This window comes from Myotis myotis, unplaced genomic scaffold (assembly GCF_014108235.1).
Source record: "Myotis myotis isolate mMyoMyo1 unplaced genomic scaffold, mMyoMyo1.p scaffold_m19_p_6, whole genome shotgun sequence".
Lineage (NCBI taxonomy): Eukaryota > Metazoa > Chordata > Mammalia > Chiroptera > Vespertilionidae > Myotis > Myotis myotis.
Genome location: NW_023416368.1, coordinates 87,715,539 through 87,734,024, shown reverse-complemented (window position 1 = coordinate 87,734,024; position 18,486 = coordinate 87,715,539). Strand labels below are relative to the sequence as shown.

General features: G+C 55.8%; 1 protein-coding gene and 1 non-coding gene across 2 annotated transcripts; both read left to right on the top strand.

The window, feature by feature from the left end:
* The first annotated feature begins 551 nt into the window (after window positions 1-551).
* LOC118659557 lies at window positions 552-658 on the top strand. The gene has a single exon (XR_004968642.1). It is a non-coding gene; the product is annotated as a U6 spliceosomal RNA (small nuclear RNA).
* Window positions 659-2,694: 2,036 nt separating this feature from the next.
* ATP13A1 (ATPase 13A1) lies at window positions 2,695-18,337 on the top strand. Its single transcript, XM_036312748.1, has 26 exons — window positions 2,695-3,352; window positions 5,740-5,829; window positions 5,932-6,122; window positions 8,047-8,119; window positions 8,302-8,457; window positions 8,540-8,609; window positions 8,686-8,792; window positions 9,228-9,357; window positions 9,481-9,536; window positions 10,025-10,151; window positions 10,227-10,364; window positions 10,442-10,562; window positions 10,925-11,082; window positions 11,385-11,560; window positions 11,640-11,750; window positions 13,082-13,207; window positions 13,860-13,968; window positions 15,334-15,533; window positions 15,607-15,703; window positions 16,180-16,340; window positions 16,411-16,525; window positions 16,628-16,824; window positions 17,245-17,387; window positions 17,580-17,691; window positions 17,778-17,921; window positions 18,007-18,337. Exons 1-26 carry the CDS (start codon window positions 2,963-2,965, stop codon window positions 18,115-18,117), a joined length of 3,609 nt encoding a protein of 1,202 aa, XP_036168641.1. The 5' UTR covers window positions 2,695-2,962; the 3' UTR covers window positions 18,118-18,337.
* Window positions 18,338-18,486: the final 149 nt, after the last annotated feature.

The window sequence follows — 18,486 nt, the reverse complement described above, 5'->3', positions numbered from 1 at the left end:
TTTGGGACAGCATGAATGGACCTGGAAAATATTATGCTAAGTGAAATAATCCAAACTGAGAAAAACCAGTATTACATGATCTCACTTATTTGTGGAATCTAATGAACAAAAGGAACAGACAAACAAAATAAGACCCAAAGCAGGGTGGCATGGCACAGATCAAGATACCTCAATGTGGGGTTCAAGAAGAGATAAACCAAATAACTATGTACTTACATGCATAGCCCATGGATACACGCAGTAGGGTGGTGAAGACTGGGGGGGGGTGTAGGGTCTTGGAGGAGGGGGGGAAGAGGAAGAAAATGGGAGATATCTGTAATACTATCAACAATAAAAAATATTTTTTTAAAAAAGAGTGAACCCTAAATCGGTGGGGGGTGTAGAAAAAAGTCAAGGAGTGTAAGAGGTGATAGAAGGAGACTTGACTTTGGGTGGTGAACACACAATACAGATTATGTATTATAGAATTGTACATTTGAAACCTATATAAATTCTATTAACCAATGTCACCCCAATAAATTCAAAAAAAAACTTTTAAAGTGTGACATTGAGTGCTCGCTTTGGCAGCACATACACTAAAATTGGAATGATACAGAGAAGATTAGCATGGCCCCTGGGCAAGGATGACACACAAATTCGTGAAGCATTCCATATTTTTAAAAAAAATAAATTAAAATAAAATAAAGTGTGACGTTGGGTGATTATGATGCATTGATCAATTGTAACAATGTACCACTCCAGTAGGGAATGTGATAATATGGAAGGCTATAAATGTGATATTATAGGAAACTAGAGGCCAGGTGCACAAAACTCAATTCATACGCTTGGGGGGAGGGGGGGTCCCTCAGCCGGGCCTGTGCCCTCTCGCAGTCCAGGAGCCCTCAGGTGATGTCGGGCTGACGGCTTAGGCCCCCTAAGCTGTCAGTTGGACATCCATAGCACTGCTATGGAGGCAGGAGAGGCTCCTGCCACCGCCATTGTGCTCACCAGCGGTGAGCCCAGCTTCTGGCTGAACAGAGCTCCCCCTGTGGGAGTGGACTGATCACCAGGAGACAGCTCCTAGGTTAGCATCTGCCCCCTGGTGGTCAGTGCATGTCATAGCAACTGGTCGTTCTGTTTGGTCGATTTGCATATTAGCCTTTTATTATATAAAATAATTGTACCTTTCTCTCAATCTTCTTTGGAACTAAAATTGCTCTAATAAAATGAAGGGTTTTTAATTTTTTTCCAGTTTTATTGAGATAAATTGACATACATCACTATATAAGTTTAAGGCATATAGCATAATGGTTTAACTTACATAGACTACAAAATGATTACTACATGTTTTTAGCCTCCATCATCTCATATAGATACAACAAAAAAGTGAAAGCAAAAAAGAAAATGTCCTTGTGATGAGAACTCAGAATTTACTGTCTTAATAAGTGTCATATATATCATACAGCAATGTTAACTATAATCATGCTATTAGATGCCTAGTACTTATTAACCTTGTAACTGGTTTTTGTACCTCTTGACCACCTTTCTCCAATCCCCCTACCCCCATCATCGCCAAAGATTTTATGACAGCTCAACTTTGTTAAGTTGAGCTGCCATAAAATCATATTTTCAAAGTCTGAGAGAAGAAAAATGTGCTTCTGTAATTTGGAATTGCATTGAAGATTAGAATAGAGAAAACAATTACAGTCATGCAGAAATTTACAAGTCGTTTCTCCAAAATTCTTTGATGATCTCTGAAGAGGCCATAAGGAGCCCAGACAAGGAAGAACTGACTGAGGCTAAGTTGTTCAATGTTTGACAAAAATTCAAACAGAAAAAGAAGAAAAGAAAGGACTCATTTTTAAAATAAGACTGCTTCAGAATTCAAAATGTCATCAGAAAAGGACAGTCGAATTAAATAGGACATTCTCAATTTCTCTCTTAACTATTTGGATGCCAACTTTGATTACACAACTTCAAATTACCTCTATGCTTTAAAACGGTTCTCCCCGAGGTTTCCTTTATACTGTGTAATGGGACAGAAATAACGTCATCTTTATTTTATTAAATATATAATAGTAACTGTCTTGCTGCATTTAAGTTCTCCTTTTACACAATCTTACATTTATGTAACTTAAGAATATGCCACCAGATTTAAATATCCAACAAAAAGTTTAAAAAGTAGGTCAAATAAATTGCTGTATCAGAGGACACAAAGAAACACTATAAAAATAATTCCACTTTTTTCTCCCATGTATTGTTTAATCAATCGTACTATAACTACTACTACTTGTCACTGTTAAGTAGTTCTATTGCGGTTTTGTTCAAATGATAGCGAGAAAGTAAATAAACACCAATTTTTCATATTTGGACATTAAAGCAGTAACTTGGTGTATTATCTTTTACATGACGGCTCCTGCCCAGCGTGGCGGTGTCCTGAGCTAGCTCCCCAACCCGCCCCACAGCCCTGCCCAGCACCCCACTAGAGAAACCCCGGGCCCCAGGCGACCTCCCTGGGCCCCGCCCCGCCAGCCCCGCCCCCATAACAAACCCCGCCTCCCCAGCGCGTCCAGGGCCGGGAGTTCCGGGCTGGCCCCGCCCCCGCGGTGTCAGGCTCCTCCCCGGCTGGCTACCCGGCGGCCCGCTCTCCGCGCAGCTCCGAGGCGCGCCGGCCGCTTCCGCTCCAGGGGGCCCCGCCGGAGCCAGCCCTCAGGGGCTCGTCTTTTCCGGTCGCAGGCAGGCGTGGCGGGCCGGCCGGCGCCCCAGCCCCTCCATATCCTCTCTGTCATGGCGGCGCCCTGCCTCTCCTTCCGGCCAAACCTGTCATGGCGGCACCCCGAATCGCCCCTTCTGGACCTAGCCCCTGACGACGGTCTGGCTCTTAGTACTTCCGGCTGCCATGGCGGCGCCCAGGGTTCACCGGAAGTGAAACTTCGAAAGTGAGGCGGGCCTCTGCCCGGAAGCGAGCGCGGCGCTAGGAAAGATGGCGGCGGCGGCGGGCAACGCGCTGCCTAGTGGGGCCCGGTCTGGTGCGGCTCGGCCCGGCGGACAGCCCAGGCCCATGCCGCAGCCGCGCACGCTCCTTGCCGCCGGGCCGGCGCTCATCGCGAGCGGGGACGAGCTGGTCGCCGCCGTGTGGCCGTACCGGCGCCTGGCGCTCCCGCGGCGCCTCACGGTGCTGCCCTTCGCCGGGCTGCTGTACCCGGCCTGGCTGGGCGCCGCGGCCGCCGGCTGCTGGGGCTGGGGCAGCAGCTGGGCGCAGGTCCCCGAGGCCGCGCTGCTCGTCCTCGCGACCATCTGCCTCGCGCACGCGCTCACCGTGCTCTCGGGGCACTGGTCCGTGCACGCTCACTGCGCGCTCACCTGCACCCCGGTAAGTGCGCGGCCGGAGCCCGACCTCCACCGCGTCGGGTCTCGGGGCGGGTCGCAGCCGGCGATCACGTCCATCCCCATCCGGCCCGGGCCTCCCAGCGGCTGGGCCCGGGTCCCCAGCGGCGCCCTGGACTCTGTAGCACCGGCATAATTTGGGGGGGCCGCTGCTGACTTGCTGTGCGACCCCAGCACAGGTACTTCCTTCCTTTGGGGTTCCTCCCCGGTGTTGTCATTTAGATCCCGTTCCGTAATACCCGTGAGAAGCATAGCGCAGGGCCCACCATATGTCGCTGTTGGATCGTTCCCATCCTAGCGGACACTCGGCTGTTTCTCCCGGAAACAGTCCTGCCTTCCTCCCACCGTGGTTTTCAGTGAGGCGAGACCTGCGGGGGGCGTTTTCCTGTGTGTGAAGCCTGGTTTGGAAACTGCACATCAGTCCTGCCGTCCAGTGCCCGGAGGCCGCCGGTGCGGCCACCAGAACGAGCTTGAAATACAGTTCATAGCCGCGCTTAAAAGAGCTATTGGTGACCAAGTGACTTCCCTGTTTGGGGTCCCGTTCCGCCTGTCTGCAAGGTGGGGGTGATGATGGTGTGGACGTCCGTCAGGATGCGACCCGTAGCCCCAACATGGGGATGAGGGAGAGCTGCCCTGGGTCAGCAGTCCATGTCCCCGGACCTGCGGCAGATGACCCCGCGGGTTTGGAGCAGTGGGTGGAGAGGTCAGCCTCCGGCCAGCCTCCACCTGACCCCAGGTGTGTGTCTGCTGAAAGAAGGGGAAAGGCAGCAGCACCGAGGGCTGCAGAAAGAGGCAGGAGCCCCACCTTTGGCCGGACTGTGGGCTGAATCCTCTTTCTCCTCTGAGCATGTCATCTCCCTCATCCCACAAGCCTTATACCAGGAAGGGGCTCAAGCTTCGGGGCCTGGTAGAGCCGAGTCAGTACCGTGGAAGACCCCAGCGAGGGACAGAAGAATGGAGGGGGGTTACGGGGAGTGGGACACACACATCCGAACTTCCAGCTGCCTTTGGGCCTGTAGCTTCAAAGCGCGACAGCCTCCTTTGGAGAACAGGGAGGAGCTAAGCAGCCATGGGATGAGGGCGGTCAGATCTGGGTTCGCATCAGAGATCGCAGACACCAGTGCTTCTGCTCTCTGGGTTTCAGTTTCCCCTTCTGTAAAGTGAGAGCTGTGACACCTGCCTCGGGAGCCACGGTGAGAAGCATGGTGTCTGCAGAGCCCCTGGTATGGGGCCTGCGCGGGCGGCCTCACCAGGGTTCAGAGATAATGTGTTGTTTTCTGCCTGCTTCCACTGCCCAGGAGCTCTCTGAGGGGCAGGGCCTTGTTTGTCATAGTCACTGCGGTGACACCCCTCCCTCCCTCACACACGGCAGAGCGGCAGTGGGGTGGATGCAGCTTGTGCTGAAGGAGTGCTGCTAATTGAGCTCCATTGGCTGCTTCTGTGTCCTAAGTGCTGAGGAAACAGCAGTGAACAAAACCCATTGCCTTCATAGGGTTCGTGGGGGAGACGTGTACTCAGCAGTCAGTGCCAAAGAGGGAAAATAGAAATGAGATAGGAGCATAGTGATGGAACTCCACGTGGGCATCCAGGTGTGGCCTTCTGAGAAGGTAACGTGTGAGCAAAGGCCTGGAAGCTGTGTGACACGTGTCCTGGACAGAGAACAGCACATGCCAGCAAGCTCCTTGGCTGAATCAAGGACGAGCCTCCAACCTCATTGCTCCTCCTTGCTGGAGGACACAGCAAGGATCGTAATGGGGCCCTAGCCGGTTTGGCTCAGTGAATAGAGCGTCAGCCTGTGGACCGGGTTGGATTCCAATCAAGGGCACATACATAGGTTGCAGGCTCCTCTCCAGCCCGGTCCCTGGTTGGGGTGTGTGTAGGAGGCAACCAATCAATGTGTTTCTCTCACATCGACATTTCTCTCTGTCTTTCCCTTTCTCTTCCACTCTCTAAAAATTAATGGGAAAATACCCTCCGGTGAGGATTTTAAAAAAGAATAGTAATGGAGCCTGGCCAGTGTTGCTCAGCGGTTGAGCGTCAACCTATGAACCAGGAGTTCATGGTTCGATTCGTGGTCAGGACACATGCCCAGGTTGCGGGCTCGATCCCCAGTGGGGTGCGTGCAGGAGGCAGCCACATCAATGATTCTCTCTCATCACTGATGTTTCTGTCTCTCCCTCTCCATTCCTTTCTGAAATCAATTTAAAGTTGTTTTTAAAGAATATTAATGGGGTTGGGACGGAAGCCAAGCAACATTAGAACGGTGAGCTGTGACGGCTTGGTTCACATGGATCGAGAGTGCACCCCTTGCCAGACAGTAGTCTTCCTACGGTGGCCGAAAAGGACTCAGCAGCATCCCTTTGCCTCTCACAGGAGTACGATCCCAGCAAAGCAACCTTCGTGAAGGTGGTCCCGACCCCCAACAATGGCTCCACTGAGCTCGTGGCCCTGCACCGAGATGAGGTAGGGACCACCTGCCAACCTGCTCAGTGCAGGTCTTGGGTGAGATGCCCAGGCACTGGCATCCCAGTGAGTGGCTCTGCCACAGACAGCCTTCTCCCACAGGGTGAAGACGGGCAGGAGGTGCTGTCCTTCGAATTCCAGAAGATCAAGTATTCCTATGACGCCCAGGAGAAGAAGCGCTTCCTGCCCGTGGCCTTTCCTGTGGGAAACCCCTTCTCTTACTACCAGAGCAGCAGAGGGTTTCAGGAGGACTCGGAGATCCGCGCAGCAGAGAAGAAGTTTGGGAGTAACAAGTGAGTCCTGACATCCCACGTGCCCCTCCTGCTGACAGGACTGGGCCCTGCCTGGGTCATGGGCCTTTCTCTGCTCCGGCTGGTGGCCTGTTTCTGCCCCTTTGAACTCCTAGGTTGGGGTGCAAGTCTCCCCTGAACTTGTTTGCTGACAGGAACCTCCTGGGGGTTCTTGGGGAGGACCCCTCCTGGGGAGCCTGGTCACGGGATACAAGAGTTGGTTCTTCATCCTTGTCTTGTTTTTTGTTTTGTTTGTTTTTAATATATTTTATTGATTTTTTACAGAGAAGAAGGGAGAGAGATAGAGAGTTAGAAACATCGATGAGAGAGAAGCATTGATCAGCTGCCTCCTGCACATCTACTGGGGATGTACCCGCAACCCAGGTACATGCCCTTGACCGGAATCGAACCCTCTATCCACTGAGCCAAACTGGTTTTGGCCTTGTCTTGTTTTTATAATTCCCCAATTCATTTTAAATTCTTTCTTTTAAAAAAAAAATATATATATATATATATATATATATATATATATATATATTTTTTTTTTTTTTTTTTTTTTATTGATTTCCGAGAGGATGGGAGGAAGAAATATAAACATCGATGGCCGAAACCGGTTTGGCTCAGTGGCTAGAGCGTCGGCCTGCGGACTGAAAGGTCCCAGATTCGATTCCGGTCAAGGGCATGTACCTGGGTTGCGGGCACATCCCCAGTAGGAGATGTGCAGGAGGCAGCTGATCGATGTTTCTCTCTCATCGATGTTTCTAACTCTCTATCTCTCTCCCTTCCTCTCTGTAAAAAATCAATAAAATATATTTAATAAACATCGATGATGAGAGAGAATCCTTGATTGGCTGCCTCCTATACACCACCTACTGGGGATCAAGCCTGCTATCTGGGCATGTGCCCTGACCAGGAATTGAACCATGACTTCCTGGTTCATAGGTTGATGCGCAATCACTGAGCCACACCTACTGGGCTTAAATTCTTTCCTTAAATATAGTTTCTTGCCTGTCTCCTCATATCCTGGCACTTAAAGAATGGTGGTAAAAAAGAAGTCAGTGATCAGGATAGCTCTTACTTGTACCAGGTAGAATAGCAGGTGCTCTGTACACACTTCAATCTTCACCAAAACTGCCAGGGCTCACCCGTGCCTGGGAGGGGGCAAAGCTGAACTTCAGAGCCCCTCAGAACCTGGGGAATTCTTTCTGGGCTTAACTGTGTACCACAACTACCAGTCTCACAGGAAGGTTCATCATAAATGTTTACTGGTCCTCACTCCCCACCCCCACCCCCCCAGGCCCAGGCTCCCTTAAAGGCAGCAGACACAATACAGAGTGGTTTTTAGTTTATTTTTATCACTGTGGGGCCACTGTGGTCTCTTTATCATATTCCACCTCCAGGAGCCCACTACATACCGTGCTGCACACCCTTAGAGCCCGCTTTTGTCACATTTCTGAGGCTTTTATTCAGGGAGTTTTGGAGAAATCCTGGCCCCAGACCTCTCTCCACAGTGGGATGAGCTCAGGCCCCAGGGGCTCAAAGGCATCTGGCTGCCAGGCCTCCTCTGTGCACCTTTAGCTTCAGGGCTCCTGTTCCAATCAGAGGTTCCTTCTCCACTTGCTTTGTCTGCTGCCCAGATGATGGGTTTTCATCTCACCGGCCCCCACTCGGATGGGGGTGCTGCATGAAGAGCTTGTTGCCAATTCAGAAGCTTCCTCGGGGTTCTGCAGAGCAGAGGGCGGGGGGTTGTCAGCATGCTGCCCCAGTGAGGGTGGAGAGCCACCCTTGAATGGAGAGTCCTATCGTCTAGAAGTTTGCCAGGGCTTCTCATTTCCTGAGGAGGCTGCAGTGCCTCCAGGTAGAGGTGTCAGGGAGGGGCCTCCGAGGCCTGCCACTGTGAACAGGGTCTGGGTCTGGTTTCTTGCAGGGCTGAGATGGTGGTGCCTGACTTCTCAGAGCTGTTCAAGGAGAGAGCCACAGCACCTTTCTTTGTGTTCCAGGTAAAACAGCAGCTCCAGCACATCGTACCACCCCATCCTTTAGGGCTTACACAGCCAGCATGACCTGTGTCCAGTTCCAAACCCGAAAACTTCCCTGTCCTAATGGGTCAGAGTCCAGGGGTGGAATGCCCTCGGTGTAGGTCCAGTGCTCAGCAGGCATCCTCATTACGTTTCCGGGGCAGGTGTTCTGCGTGGGGCTCTGGTGCCTGGATGAGTACTGGTACTACAGCGTCTTCACACTCTCCATGCTGGTGGCCTTCGAGGCCTCCCTGGTACAGCAGCAGATGCGCAACATGTCGGAGATCCGGAAGATGGGCAACAAGCCCCACACTATCCAGGTGAGGCCAGCAGGGTCCCAGAGGTCTTGGCAGGCCTAGTGCAGGTGTGTTCCCAGAGCTGACCATGCCCCACCCCACTCAGGTCTACCGAAGCCGCAAGTGGAGGCCCATCGCCAGCGACGACATTGTTCCCGGGGACATTGTCTCCATTGGTGAGGCCCAGTTCTGCTCTTTCCCGGTGGCATCTTAGCCTTGGCTTCTGCCTGACCCTCTGTTGCTACCCCACAGGTCGCTCGCCACAGGATAACCTGGTGCCGTGCGATGTGCTGCTGCTTCGGGGCCGCTGCATCGTGGACGAGGCCATGCTCACGGGAGAGTCAGTGCCACAGATGAAGGTGTGGGGAGGGGGAGACCTCAGTCCACTCAGGTGTATTGTGGACCATTCTTGAAGGAGCCACCATCCAGGAAAGTGCCAGGATCCTGGCCAGGAGGCTGGAGGAGGCAGAGCTGCTGATCTCAGTGCCCTGGACAAAGGGAAATTGGGTGGTGGAGAGAGGAGAGGAGAGTCCCGGAGTGTTGGGACATCTGGGTGCCCTGAGATAGCAGATCGAGGTGGACTGAGAAATGGGGAGGGTGTGATTTCTGGGAGAGGCCAGGTGCAGGGTCACAGGGAGTCGACAAACGTGCAACTGGAGAAAAGATGAGATTTGCTGGGCCAGACAAAGAGCAGGTGGGCTCCACCAGCCCCAGGGTCAGCTCCCCAGAGACGGGGTGGGGAAGGAGGCTGAGGTGGGACTGACCATTGGCTTCATGTCGTCCCTTCTCCCCAGGAGCCCATTGAAGACCTCAGCCCCGACCGGGTGCTGGACCTGCAGGCCGACTCCCGGCTCCACGTCATCTTCGGGGGCACCAAGGTGGTGCAGCACATCCCTCCACAGAAGGCCACAACAGGCCTGAAGCGTAGGTGCCTTGGGAGTTTTGGGGTGTCCTGGCCCCACCTCCTTACCCCCTCCATGTCTGCTTGGCTATGAGGGAGTCCAGACAAAGAGAGACAAATGGCACTGCCTCTGCTTGTTTCCACAGCGGTTGACAGTGGGTGTGTGGCCTACGTCCTAAGGACTGGATTCAACACATCTCAGGTGGGGATCTTGCCTGACTGGGGAGGGTGGGCTCCATGGCAGATGAACAGTCAAGATGGCAGTCCTTTTAGACCCCAGGACATCCACCCACAGGCTCGCTCTGACAGCGGGTACTAGGCCAGAGGCCGTGCGGAGGAGCCCAAGATCAGACTCACTCTCCCCTGCTGAGGGCCTGGTGGGAAATCAGAAGACTGCCTGATAGAGACAATGGCCAGACCTCCTTCCAGTAACGCCTGCGCTATCTTGACCACTTTCTTCCCCCACCTCCAGGCCTTGGCCACTGGTCTCCTTAGCTTAGTCAAGTTGCAGCTGCCGAGGTAGCCATATGGTCCCTGGACCATCTGTGTGGTGGGTTGCAGGACTCACTGATGGGCCTGGGGCTGCTGCTCTCTGTCAGCTAAGGGAGGATCTGACCCTGATGCCCTCAAGCAGGGAGGCCACCACCCCATCCCCACACACCCTCCAGAAAGGCCTCTGACTCCTTCCAGGGCAAGCTGCTGCGCACGATCCTCTTTGGGGTCAAGAGAGTGACTGCAAACAACCTGGAGACCTTCGTCTTCATCCTCTTTCTCCTTGTCTTTGCCATCGCGGCAGCCGCCTACGTATGGATTGAAGGTAAGCACCACGTTCCCCACCTGTCTGCTGGGTCCCATGCCCACCACCACAGGCTGACAGGCCCTGTCTCCATAGGCACCAAGGATCCCAGCCGGAACCGCTACAAGCTGTTTCTGGAATGCACATTGATCCTCACATCAGTAGTGCCCCCTGAGTTGCCCATTGAGCTGTCTCTGGCTGTCAACACCTCCCTCATCGCCCTGGCCAAGCTCTGTGAGTACCTGAAGCAGGGCTGGGGTGCCAAGGGGCTGGGGCCTGGCAGGACCCCTGACCCTGGCTCCACCTTTCAGACATGTACTGTACGGAGCCCTTCCGCATTCCCTTTGCTGGCAAGGTGGAGGTGTGCTGCTTCGACAAGACAGGAACCTTGACCAGCGACAGCCTGGTAGTGCGCGGTGTGGCTGGGCTCAGGTGAGCGTGGAGACCTGGGCCAAGAGGTACCCAGCCAGCAGCAGAGGGCTTTCTGAGGGCTCATGGCCTGAGTGCTGCCCACCCAAGCCCCCAAAGTAGGGCCTGTCAGAGGTCTGTTCCAGGGGGCTTCCTGTGCAGTCTCAGTATGAGTGACAGCGGCACAGGAATCATCTTAGGCTCCAAGCAGCCATGTGACCTGTGGCAGCATCCGTGATACAAGTACAGATGTCACAAGGACCAAACAGACACCCCTGCTGCCCCTGAAGTGACTGGCACAGATATGGGGGCCCATCCCTCTTCCTGGCTGGCAATTCCTAGAGGGGTCCCTTCACCCTGTAACCAACTATTTTCCTTCCTTGCAGAGATGGAAAAGAGGTGACCCCCGTGTCCAACATCCCTGTAGAAACACACCGAGCCCTGGCCTCATGCCACTCCCTAATGCAGCTGGATGATGGAACCTTGGTGGGTGACCCCCTGGAGAAGGCCATGCTGACAGCCGTGGACTGGACACTGACCAAAGGTGAGGGGCTGGAGTCTCAGGCCCAATGCAGACTCACCACCCGCTCTCACGCTCCCGGGAAGGCAAGCCAGACCCCTCAGGCTGGCGGGTGGGCATGCACACACTTGGTTGTCCTCCTGGGTTGGAACCCACCCCACCCAAAGCTGCGGGGCAGGGTCCTCCACGCCCAGGTCTCCCAGCTCTTATCCCCAGGAGCCCGAAGGCCCTGGATCTGGGGATGGGGGGAGGGAGGAGGGGCAGGCGGGGGCCTGGCTGCCTCTTTGGAGCTAAGGCCCTCAGGACTCGCACTTATTTGTTTCCAGATGAGAAAGTATTCCCCCGAAGTATTAAAACTCAGGGGCTGAAAATTCACCAGCGCTTTCATTTTGCCAGTGCCCTAAAGCGAATGTCCGTGCTCGCCTCCTACGAGAAGCTGGGCTCCACCGACCTCTGCTACATCGCGGCTGTGAAGGGAGCCCCTGAAACCCTGCATTCCATGGTGAGTGGAGCACAGCCCTGGGGTTCAGCGGGTAGGTCAGTGTGAGGTAGTTGGTGACATTCCTCTGCATTTCCTACAGTTCTCCCAGTGCCCACCCAACTATCACCACATCCACACGGAGATTTCCCGGGAAGGAGCCCGCGTCCTGGCTCTGGGGTACAAGGAGCTGGGGCACCTCACCCACCAGCAGGTAATGGCCCAGGCCTCTCACCCATGTTCCCACACCTTGTGTCCTCACGGTGCCCCTGTGAGCAGGCACGATCTCATCTTCCTCCTCCCCAGACTCTACCTTTGGAGACTCCAGGTGGCACTCAGTCCTCAGTCCCTTCTCCATAGTGCCCTGCCTCCATGGGACCCAGGCCCATCCTGGAACCTAGGGCTACCTCCACCCAGCTTCCTACCCCCACACCCATGGGTCCTCATGCACCCTCAGTAAGCATCAGAAGACATCTTTTTATTCAGAGAGGAAGGGAAGGGGAGAGAGAGAGAGAGACATCAGTGATAAGGTAGAGTCATTGATAGCTGCCTCCTGCACGCCCCCTATTGGGGATCCAGCCTGCAACCCGGGCATGCTCCCTAACCAGGAATTGAACCATGACCTCCTGGTTCATAGGTCAGTACTCAACCACTGAGCATACTGACTGGCCCAGGAGACAATTTAGATTACCATCTCTAGTCTAGTTCTGACCCAGCCCAGTTCAGTCACCTGGTTACTGCATGGTTTGGGGACATCCCCAGCTCTCAGTCATACCCCCATGTCCCATCAGCTCTTCTCCCACTTCCACTGCCAACACTCCTTAACCTCCTTCCACCTTGGCCTTCATCCAGACTGTTTGCACCCAGTGGCCAAGAGATCCTTCCAGAATGCATGCCTGATCACACCCCTCCAGAGCCACTCCTGCTTAATGCCACCCCTCTCACAATCCGGGACCCCTCAGGGGATGTCGGAGGCCCAGTGCACAGATTCAGCCCAATTCCCACAGGTCAGGCCGAGGGATCCCACCAGTGCACGAATCCATGCACCAGGTCTTTAGTGTGCATATAAGATCTTTGATTAATCTCTTTCCTTCCCTCCCCTTCCCTCCAAGATTCATCAGTCCGTTCCATGTTTCCATGCCTATACATTGAACACCTGCCCCTGGTGGTCAGTGTGCATCTTAGCTACTGGTCAAACAGTCGCCTGGGCTTTTATAGATATAGATGCCTTCCCCAGTAGAAGACACGCTTAATGGGGGTGGGCATTTTTGGTGTCTGGGATGAGGTAGAGGGTGAGCACATGCTGGGTTGTTAACAAGGAACAGTTGACAGAAGCCAAGACACAAGGTCTCTGTGAGGACATGGCATGCCCACACCAGGGAGTAGAAGCACTGGGGCGGGGACCACCCAGCCATTGCCAAGCTGCTGTGCCACAGGGAGGACAAGCCCTTCTCTGACCTCTCCACTCAGCACATCGTTGGGGCTTGGGGAATTGCAGGGCTGGGGGACGTTATGATCGTAAGAGCGCCCCATGTTTGTCCACAGGCCCGGGAGGTCAAGCGGGAGGCGTTGGAGTGTAACCTCAAATTCGTCGGCTTCATTGTGGTCTCCTGCCCGCTCAAGGCTGATTCCAAGGCTGTCATCCGGGAGATCCAGAATGCCTCCCACCGGGTATGGCTCCTGGACCCTCCACACCAGGCCCCTCAGACAGGTGGGCGGGTGGTCCTTGGCTCCTTACCGAGAGGAGGATGTGACAGCAGAGGACACTTCCACCCCCAGTGGGGCAAGTGGGTGCTTCCTGGGGTCCACAGCATCCCTGAGAGGCTGAGGCTGGGTAGAGGGTGTGGGAGCAATACCCAGATGGGTCATGCCTGTCTCAGTGGCTTTAGTCTGTTCATCCTGGTGTTTGTGTTGTTTAATTTGGGACTCGGGATGCAGTTTAACGTGGGAGCTAAGTGAGCAGTCTCAGAGGATGGTGGCAGGATCAGTCCCCGCCTGGCGCTCAGCAGGCCTCCCAGCTCTAAGCTGGGAGGCTGGAACATGTTCCCACCCACCCCACACACAGCTTCCTGGGAAGCTACCAAGCCAAAAAGGTCCACGAAAAAACTGCTTCATAATTTAACATGAAAGGTATGGGTGTTCTCAGAAAGACATACATGTATTATTTTTAAAAACATCACCGGGGTGGACAGATTGTGGCCTTGGAAGCCCAGTCCTCAGGAGGGGGCCCAGACTTCTCTCTGTAGCCTTCCTTAGCGGGGACTCAGGCACTAGGTCTCCAGGCTGGAGTTCTGCCCCTCTGAGCCTTCGCCCCTCTCCCCAGGTGGTCATGATCACTGGTGACAACCCACTCACTGCCTGCCACGTGGCCCAGGAACTACACTTCATTGAAAAGGCACACACGCTGATCCTGCAGCCTCCCACCGAGAAAGGTGAGACCCTGAATGAGCACGCCCAGTGTTAGTGAGTGCCTGTGATGGTGGCAGCAGTGCGACATGGGCCTGTGGGTCACAGCCCTGCTCCTCCGGCCATCTGGCTAGAGTTCCACCCGTGTTTAGCAGCATGAGGGCAGTCACTGGCTCCAGGATCAGTGATGACATAGTCTCAGGCAATCGATTATAGTCACACCATCTCATGTTTCGTATCATCACACCCACCTTGGGCCTGACGGCTGCCTGTGCACTGCATGTATACCCCGTTCCCAAGTTCAGGGACTGCTGGTGCTGGTGCTCGGCCTGGCCAGACCCTGGGCAGCGGGCTTGGTATGTGTTATCACATTGTCCCTTCACCCTACACAGGAGGGCTTGCCGTCCCCATGCCACGTGGGAGGAAGCCATCTGGGTCAGCTGTTGTCACCCAGCTTTATAGGCAATGAAATAGAAGTGAACCCACCCACCCAGGTTTCTTGGTGTCATTGTGACTAACCATTTGAACCTGGATGGCCTGGCTTCAGCAGCTGGCCACTCGGTTGGCTGCAAGTGGTCCCCCAGAGTCAGACCATTCGAGGAGCCGTTCCAGCCCCAGCACTTTCTGCCTGGTAGGGCGGGGCCCGTCAGATGCTGAAGGACGGCGCCCAGTGCAGCACCCAGCCCGGGGGTGCTCGCCAGGCTACAGGCCAGGGGAGGGTGTTGGCAAGGCCCGGCCAGGTCAGCTCCTGGCGCTTCCTGGCCTGTCTCCCAGTCTGCACTGCTGGTCCCAGAGCTCCGTCCGGCTCCAGACACTGGGCTCCTGAGAGGCCCGGGATTATGGGCAGGCAGCCTAGAGAGGTGGCTGTCAGGGCTGTTGATTGGCAAGTGAAGCTGCTGTAATAAAAGGGCAACAACAAAAACCAGGTGGAGGTTAGTTTCCTGCCCAGCCGAGTCTGTCCAGCTGAGCCATCAGTGCCAGGAGGGCTAGTAGGCCAGCCAGCTGGAAAGAGGAAGTGGATAGCAAGTGTCTGGCCAGCGGAAGTGACTCCAGTGCCCCAGCCCCGGGAAAATGGGGTTTCAGGCAGGCCACAAGGGTGGGGCTAATTAAGTAATAAGTTTAGGGTATGCCTGGGTTGGAATTTGGCCACTTCACGTGGTCTCAGGCGCTGGGTTCTGGGACTCCTCATTTGTATTGGAGGGTTCTGAACAATCTCTATTGGACGGTCACTAGTCCAAGGCACAAATAGGTGTGGATGCGGCTTGAAGGAAGGGTGAGGGTCAGAATGGTGCTCCAGAGAGGAGAGACTAGGACCAGGCATGTTGAGTCCAAGTCAGGGGTCTTCCTGGGTGACTAAGCCCTGTCCCTGACTCTGGGCACTGGTCCTGCAGGTCGATCCTGCGAGTGGTGCTCCATCGATGGCAGTGTCGTGCTACCCCTGGCCCAAGGCTCCCCAAAGGCGCTGGCCCGGGAGCATGCCCTGTGCCTCACGGGCGATGGCTTGGCTCACCTGCAGGCCGAGGACCCCCAGCTGCTGCTGCGCCTCATCCCCCATGTGCAAGTGTTTGCCCGTGTGGCCCCCAAACAGAAGGTGAGTGTAGAGGTGGTAGGCGGGCGAGGCCCTAAAGTGGCACACAGCCTTCACTTGTTCTTTGCCCATGTAGGAGTTTGTTATCACCAGCCTGAAGGAGCTGGGCTACGTGACCCTCATGTGTGGCGACGGCACCAATGACGTGGGTGCCCTGAAGCACGCCGACGTGGGTGAGCTCCCCCACCCCCCGGCTTACTGTTCTGCCAGCCAGGGCTCAGCATAAAGGACACCTCCCCGAGCGTGGGGAGGCAGTGAGGGGTAGGGCGGGGCCAATAGGGTCAGGGATCCACGGGCAGAAGGACACAGTGTCTAAGGAACAATGTGGCTGAAGCCACCAGAGCCACGGAGAAAGTTTGGGGAGCCAGGGAAGCTCTGTGAGAGAACCCGGGGACCCTTTGGTCCGCAGGCTGACACTCTGTCCATTGAGCCAAACTGGCTAGGGCTTGTTTTTATTTTTTAAGTCGTTATAGAAAGTAAGATAAAATGCTCTCTGAGGGTACTCCTTGGGGGGGTCCAGTGAAATGGGAGGTTTGGCTCTGCGGCCCATGGCTCCATCTAGGCACTGAGCTGACACTCACTCTGGCTTGGGGCCAGTGGGCTCCCCTGGATCTGACACACACATATCCTTCCCTTTCCCCCACCCCAGGTGTGGCACTCCTGGCCAATGCCCCAGAGCGGGTTGTCGAGCGGAAGCGGCGGCCCCGTGACAGCCCTGTCCTGAGCAACAGCGGTGTCAGGGTCACCTCCAGGGCATCCAAGCAGAGGTTGGGGCTCCCACCCCCAGAGGAGCAGTCCACCTCCCAGAGGGTGAGTCTTGGGAGGGGGGCGCCGGCACCCCCTTGTGTCCAGGTCTCACCCACCGCCACCCACCCCACAGGACCGCCTGAGCCAGGTGCTGCGGGACCTCGAGGATGAGAGCACGCCCATCGTGAAGCTGGGGGATGCCAGCATCGCGGCGCCCTTCACCTCCAAGCTCTCATCCATTCAGTGCAGTGAGTCCTGCCACCTGCCCCGTCCCCTACCAGCCCTGCCTGGCGCCCATGCCCATGCCTGCATGCACCCATGCTCACACCTACCTCCCCCAATCCATGCAGTCTGCCACGTGATCAAGCAGGGCCGATGCACACTCGTGACCACGCTGCAGATGTTCAAGATCCTGGCACTCAATGCCCTCATCCTGGCCTACAGTCAGAGTGTCCTCTACCTGGAGGGCGTCAAGTTCAGCGACTTCCAGGCCACACTACAGGGGCTGCTGCTGGCTGGCTGCTTCCTCTTCATCTCCCGCTCCAAGGTGGGCTGAGACCCCAGGCAAAGCAATGGCTCCCGCCGTACCCACAGGCACCTCCGCCCTGGAGGTGCTGAGAGGCTTCCGTGATGCACGGCAAGGAACACTTGGGCCTGTCAGAGGTGCTTCCGGACGGATGTCATCTTTTCTTCCTCACAGCAGCCCTCAAGGGGAAGCTGTCATCCCCGTGTTACAGATGGGGAGTGGGAGAAGGGGGCGAGCCCACTGAGCTCTTCCCAGTAGCACAGCTCGGGCCCCAGCACTGTCCACAGGCAAGCAGGGCTCTGGAGGCGAGTGCCAACCCATGGCCCCAGGATGCGGTGACTGCTCTCTGCACCAGGCCTGCAGGAGGCATGGTGGTTGGGTGGGTGGCCCAGGGCACTCTGGGCTTGACACTCACCATGTATTCAACCCCCAATACTGCAGCCCCTCAAGACCCTATCCCGGGAGCGGCCCCTGCCCAACATCTTCAACCTGTACACCATCCTCACGGTCCTGCTCCAGTTCTGCGTGCACTTCCTAAGTCTTATCTACCTATACAGCGAGGCCCAGGCCCGAAGCCCTGAAAAGTGAGTGCCGCCCTAGTAGTGGGAGTACAGGGCACCCACAGGAGGCAGTGTCCCTGTGGTGGGAGGTGGAAGGAGGATGCAGATGCAGGTGCAGACGTTGGCCTGGGGCAACCAGGACCAGGCAGAGAGCCCTGGTTATGTGCAGGGGCAGTGGGAGCCACAGAACGGCCCTCACCCCCGTGCATCCTGCAGGCAGGAACAGTTTGTGGACCTGTATAAGGAGTTTGAGCCAACCCTGGTCAACAGCACTGTGTACATCATGGCCATGGCCATGCAAATGGCCACCTTTGCCATCAACTACAAGGTGAGCTCCAGCCCTAACCCAAGCATGCCCTCCCCACCCCACCCCCACCCCCACAACACACACTGTTCCTCTCTCTGTCCGCACAGGGCCCGCCCTTCATGGAGAGCCTGCCTGAGAACAAGCCTCTGGTGTGGAGCCTGGCTGTGTCACTCCTGGCTATTGTGGGCTTGCTCCTCGGTTCCTCGCCTGACTTCAACAGCCAGTTTGGGCTTGTGGACATCCCCATGGAGGTGAGTATCCCTGTGGGTGTGGCCCCAGGACTTGACCTGGGCCCATCGGCAGGCATCCAGCTCATCATCGCTCCCTCCCCTGCAGTTCAAGCTGGTCATCGCCCAGGTCCTGATCCTTGACTTCTGCCTGGCACTCCTGGCCGACCGCGTCCTGCAGTTCTTCCTGGGGACCCCGAAGCTGAAAGTGCCTTCCTGAGACAGCAGCTACCACCCTGCTACCACGGGGCAGGGACCCCATGTGGGCCCCAGGAGGGAACACTGCCCCCCACGGCAAGGCCAGAGCAGCCTTGCCCATTAAGACTGAGTTGGGGCCGCCCCTCTCACCCCCCCCACATGGCCGTCCTTGGGCCTGGCTGGCAGAACCAGCCCCCAGCCAGCACCTTTGGTAAATAAAGCAGCATCCACAATTTTAAGAACCCCTGCCTTCACCTCTGCCTGTACCACACAAGGGGTCGCTGGGAGGCTGGGTGTTCTCCGAGGAAGGTCCTGGCACCCGCCCAGAGGGCTGTGTGAGGTTAAGGACACCCTCTGCAGCAGTCGGGGCTTGGGTAGGCCGAGCTTCCAG

Bases quoted from the DNA above. Each gene is read 5' to 3' on its own strand.
- ATP13A1 (XM_036312748.1), top strand. From the start codon at position 2,963: ATGGCGGCGGCGGCGGGCAACGCGCTGCCTAGTGGGGCCCGGTCTGGT. The intron at 8,793-9,227 runs GTGTGGGGAGGG...CCTTCTCCCCAG, and splicing joins AGTCAGTGCCACAGATGAAG to GAGCCCATTGAAGACCTCAG. The intron at 15,534-15,606 runs GTGAGTGTAGAG...TTGCCCATGTAG, and splicing joins GTGTGGCCCCCAAACAGAAG to GAGTTTGTTATCACCAGCCT.